The sequence below is a fragment of the Buceros rhinoceros genome, unplaced genomic scaffold (genome assembly GCF_000710305.1).
Source record: "Buceros rhinoceros silvestris isolate BGI_N320 unplaced genomic scaffold, ASM71030v1 scaffold6913, whole genome shotgun sequence".
NCBI classification, from domain to species: Eukaryota; Metazoa; Chordata; class Aves; order Bucerotiformes; family Bucerotidae; genus Buceros; species Buceros rhinoceros.
In genome coordinates this window covers 4,338-8,208 of record NW_010405288.1, presented here as the reverse complement: position 1 = coordinate 8,208, position 3,871 = coordinate 4,338, and the positions used below count along the sequence as shown (strand labels likewise).

The window sequence follows — 3,871 nt, the reverse complement described above, 5'->3', positions numbered from 1 at the left end:
ACTCTCTGCAGCACTCTGTCCACATCATCGTGGGACATATCCAGCGCATGGAGAAGCAGTGCATCCCGGTCAACAACAGAGAGGTCTTCCAAGTTGGGAAGCACAAGCTCACAGTAAAAGCGGGGCCAGTCATAGGTGCCAGCATCCACTGCCTTCCCGAGGCCCCTCTGTACGTGCTCTGGCAAGGCCACAGCTAACAGGGGATGGGGCAGGTTGGTGGCAAAGACACGCTTCGCCACAGCACCCAGCTTAGGGTGTCTGATCACAGACTGGTGCAGGAAGCGGGCATCCTGCAGTGAGCACCATGAGCAGCCATCAGAAAACAGCCTGGGGCCATTCCTGGCTGCCACAGCCTGGTAGAAACCAGTCACAGCCTCTGTAAATGGGTAGCAGGCAGTGTTAGCGTCTGGCCAGAAGACATGATATTCATAGCTCTTCAACTCACCTGCTTCATGCATGGTGCCGGCCATAAAAAAACGGCCTGGGCCCTTTCCGGCCTGCCACAGCCTGGTAGAAACCAGTCACAGCCTCTGTAAATGGGTAGCAGGCAGTGTTAGCGTCTGGCCAGAAGACATGATATTCATAGCTCTTCAACTCACCTGCTTCATGCATGGTGCGGAGGCGGTCCAGCGCCTGGAGCCAGGCAACTGGCACGGCACTGCGGAGCAGCATCCGGTTCCACTCACCCCGCTCTGCCACGTCCCACAGACCCTTGCGGTTTGAGAGGATGCTGAAGGCCCCGTGCACATGGATTGGCAGCCCTGATGTGACTGGCATGGGAAGGTGGCAGAAGACTTGTCCCTCCTCATCACCCAGGCGTGGCACCCACTTGCCATCTGCAGTAAGGGCAAGAGGAAGGGCCACACCAGCTGTGGGAGGCAGAGGATGGAGCCCTGCCTGTGTGCTGTGGTGAAACAGTTCTGGCAACTCCTCATCACCCTGACACACCAAAACTAGGTAGTGCCATGCGGTCTTGGATGCCTCCTCACAGGCTGTGAGCTGCTCAATGGCTGCCCAGCTTGGAGGGTCCCCAGGGGCCCCCAAGTCTCGGATCTTCTTTCGCCGCAGCACGGCCATAGGCATGGTATCCTCCGCAGAGGTGGCTGTGTCTGGAAGCATCTCCAGGGCCATCTCCCTCACCTTCTGCAAGAAGAGCAGCAGGAGTCGGTTAGAGCCAAGGAAGCTGGTGCCAAGGGACTGGATACGCTCTGTACCAAAGGCCTCTGAGCAAATCTGTGATGTCACAGCTTCCTCTTCAGTGCGAAAAGGCAGGCGGAAGGCATGGTATCCTCCGCAGAGGTGGCTGTGTCTGGAAGCATCTCCAGGGCCATCTCCCTCACCTTCTGCAAGAAGAGCAGCAGGAGTCGGTTAGAGCCAAGGAAGCTGGTGCCAAGGGACTGGATACGCTCTGTACCAAAGGCCTCTGAGCAAATCTGTGATGTCACAGCTTCCTCTTCAGTGCGAAAAGGCAGGCGGAAAAGGCTCCCTGGAAAGGGTCCTGGCTCGGGCAGACGGCACCCAAAGATACCATGGTAGGGCTGGAACTGCTCAGCAAAGGCACGGAGGATGCATGGTCGGCTGGAGAAGTCCAGGCGGATGCCAGGGCTGCCGGTTCTGGAGATGTGCTTGCCCAGATGAGTGCCATTGGGGTCAAAGATGAGCAGTGTCTCCCCACTCAGCACAGACGGCACATCTGTGACACGGTAGACAGAGTTGAAGCCCAGACCAAAGCGCCCTATCCGGCTTGCCTGGCCCTCCTTCGTAGCAGCCCCAACTCGTGTGATGTTACAGAAGTCATCCTCTGTGAACAAGGCATTGTTGAAGGCCCAGAGGGCTGGACCATGGCAGGCAACCATGCCAGGGTCTAGCAGCCCAGAGGTGGCCTTTCTGCAGCGTCGGAGATCCAGGAGGAAGCGGCACACAGTAGCTCTGGCATCCTCTGCATTCTGGATCATCTCTTTGAAGAGGTCACCCTCCTCACCATACTCCCGGAGGATGTTGCGGAGCCGTAAGGTGATGGGCTCCGAGGGGCCACAGGTGGGGAATGGCTCTGGCCCCAGCACCCGTGTACTGAGCAGCTCCGTGCTGAAGAATATGGCTGTGCTGGATGGCACTGCCTCATGCACCACATCCTGAACATCCTCCTCTGCCTCTAGCTCCATGTCCAGGTACACGGTAGAGGCAGCTGGACGGAGGGCAAAGCCTGAGCCCTCCAGGACCCTCACAGGAACCGGCACCGTGCCCTCGCCCCGGTGCCCCCGACTCTTAAGCCACTCTAGGACAGCTACAGCCACCTGCAACTCTGCTGGAGTGCCAGCTCTGGAGCTGCGTGTGTCTATGTCCTGCCGCAGGCAGTGCAGGGCTGCAACTGCCCTCTCCTCGTTCACTGTCATTTCCACCCCCCAAGCCCTGAAGAGGCAGCTGTAGGGCAGGAAGTCAGGGGGCACGCGGGGCACCAGCATCCCCAGCTCCAGCTCCTTGGGATAGCCCAGCACTGCATCACGTGGCAGGACAAATCTTGCCCCAGTCCACACCACAGCATCATCTGGGGCAGTCCCAAAGATCTTCAGGTTTTCCTGCATGTGCTGGTAGACAGGTTGGAGCAAGGGACCTACCTCGCTCATGTCCCTGTGCCCTGCCAGCTGCCTTAGCTGCTCCCACACTCTCTTTGGTGGTGGGGTCTGGCTCAGCCCCAGCTTCTCCTCTGCCTGTGGCTCAAAGGCATCAGTCAGGTGCATGGCAAGCCCCACCAGGGGCTGGTACCGGGTGGACCGGAGCTCCCTGGGGGACAGGAAGGGCTGCCCAGGCTTTCCAGTGCACTTGGAACGTGGCACCCACGGCAGGGCCTGGAGCTGCCCAAGCTCTGCAGCACTGAAGCCAGCCAGTGCCTTGGGGCTGTTACAGACCCTGATCAGTGCCTGAGCCCTGTCTAGAGCTGCTGTATCACCCTGACTCACCCTTGCTGCAGCCTCTAGGATGTCTGAAGGCACCAGGCATCCCTCACCATGCCGCAAGCCCAGGGCTCTCAAGGCGCGGAGGACAGGTGGACTGCAGAAGGTGGCAGGAGGAAAGCGCTCAGGGCCCAGCAGTGTCAGCAAGGTGCTCTCACAGGGATCATAGAGGTCTCGCGGGCACATGGGGCCACTAGGCGTCTCCAGGAAGGCCAGCCCGCTGCATGTCTGCTGGAGAAGGGGGCTCTGCGCAAAGAGGACCTCTCCATGCCGCAGCACCCAGAGCAGCAGAGCCTGTGTCTCGTCTGGCCGCCCTGCATAGGCACCCTGCGCCACGGCTCTCGTGGCCTCCAGCGCCACATGGGCTACACTGATGAGGGGCCTGTTAAGCCTCCCCAGGAGCTGCCGGTCAACTTCATCCCGGCACTGCAACACAGGCTCTGGCAGCACCACATCTCCAGGCAACTCCACCTCTGGCTCCAGCGCTAAGGTGGCCCTGGCTGGTATTAGCCCCCCCCGGGACCTGCCGGTCAACTTCATCCCGGCACTGCAACACAGGCTCTGGCAGCACCACATCTCCAGGCAACTCCACCTCTGGCTCCAGCGCTAAGGTGGCCCTGGCTGGTACTAGCTGCGTGGGCTGTGGAGTGGCCAAGCAGGGCAGCGGCATGAAGAGAGGCAGAGAGGCCAGCGTAGCCCTGTCCTGCTCTGTCAGGGATGGGATGTCTGCCAGGTAGAGCCGGAGGGCAACTACGTCTGCAGCAGGCAGTGAGGCCAGGCGAGAGGCCACAGCTGCAGCCCCCTGGCTGCCCAGGGCCCGCAGGGCATTGAGAGGGGATGGAGGCAGGACATAACGGGACAGGGAGCGGTGCCACATGCCTGGTGGCACCACTGAACAACCAAGGCCTGCCAGCACAGAG

General features: G+C 60.5%; 1 protein-coding gene across 1 annotated transcript in view; it reads right to left on the bottom strand.

The window, feature by feature from the left end:
• Positions 1 to 3,871, bottom strand: part of LOC104491273 (sacsin-like) — a 14,529-nt gene that overhangs the window by 6,342 nt on the left and 4,316 nt on the right. Inside the window, exons 9-13 of the mRNA XM_010133659.1 lie at positions 3,475 to 3,857; positions 1,341 to 3,377; positions 990 to 1,143; positions 600 to 836; positions 3 to 376 (exon numbers count right to left, since the gene is read on the bottom strand). Of these exons, the coding sequence (XP_010131961.1) occupies positions 3 to 376; positions 600 to 836; positions 990 to 1,143; positions 1,341 to 3,377; positions 3,475 to 3,857 (3,185 nt within the window). The remainder of the gene's footprint in view (positions 1 to 2; positions 377 to 599; positions 837 to 989; positions 1,144 to 1,340; positions 3,378 to 3,474; positions 3,858 to 3,871) is intronic.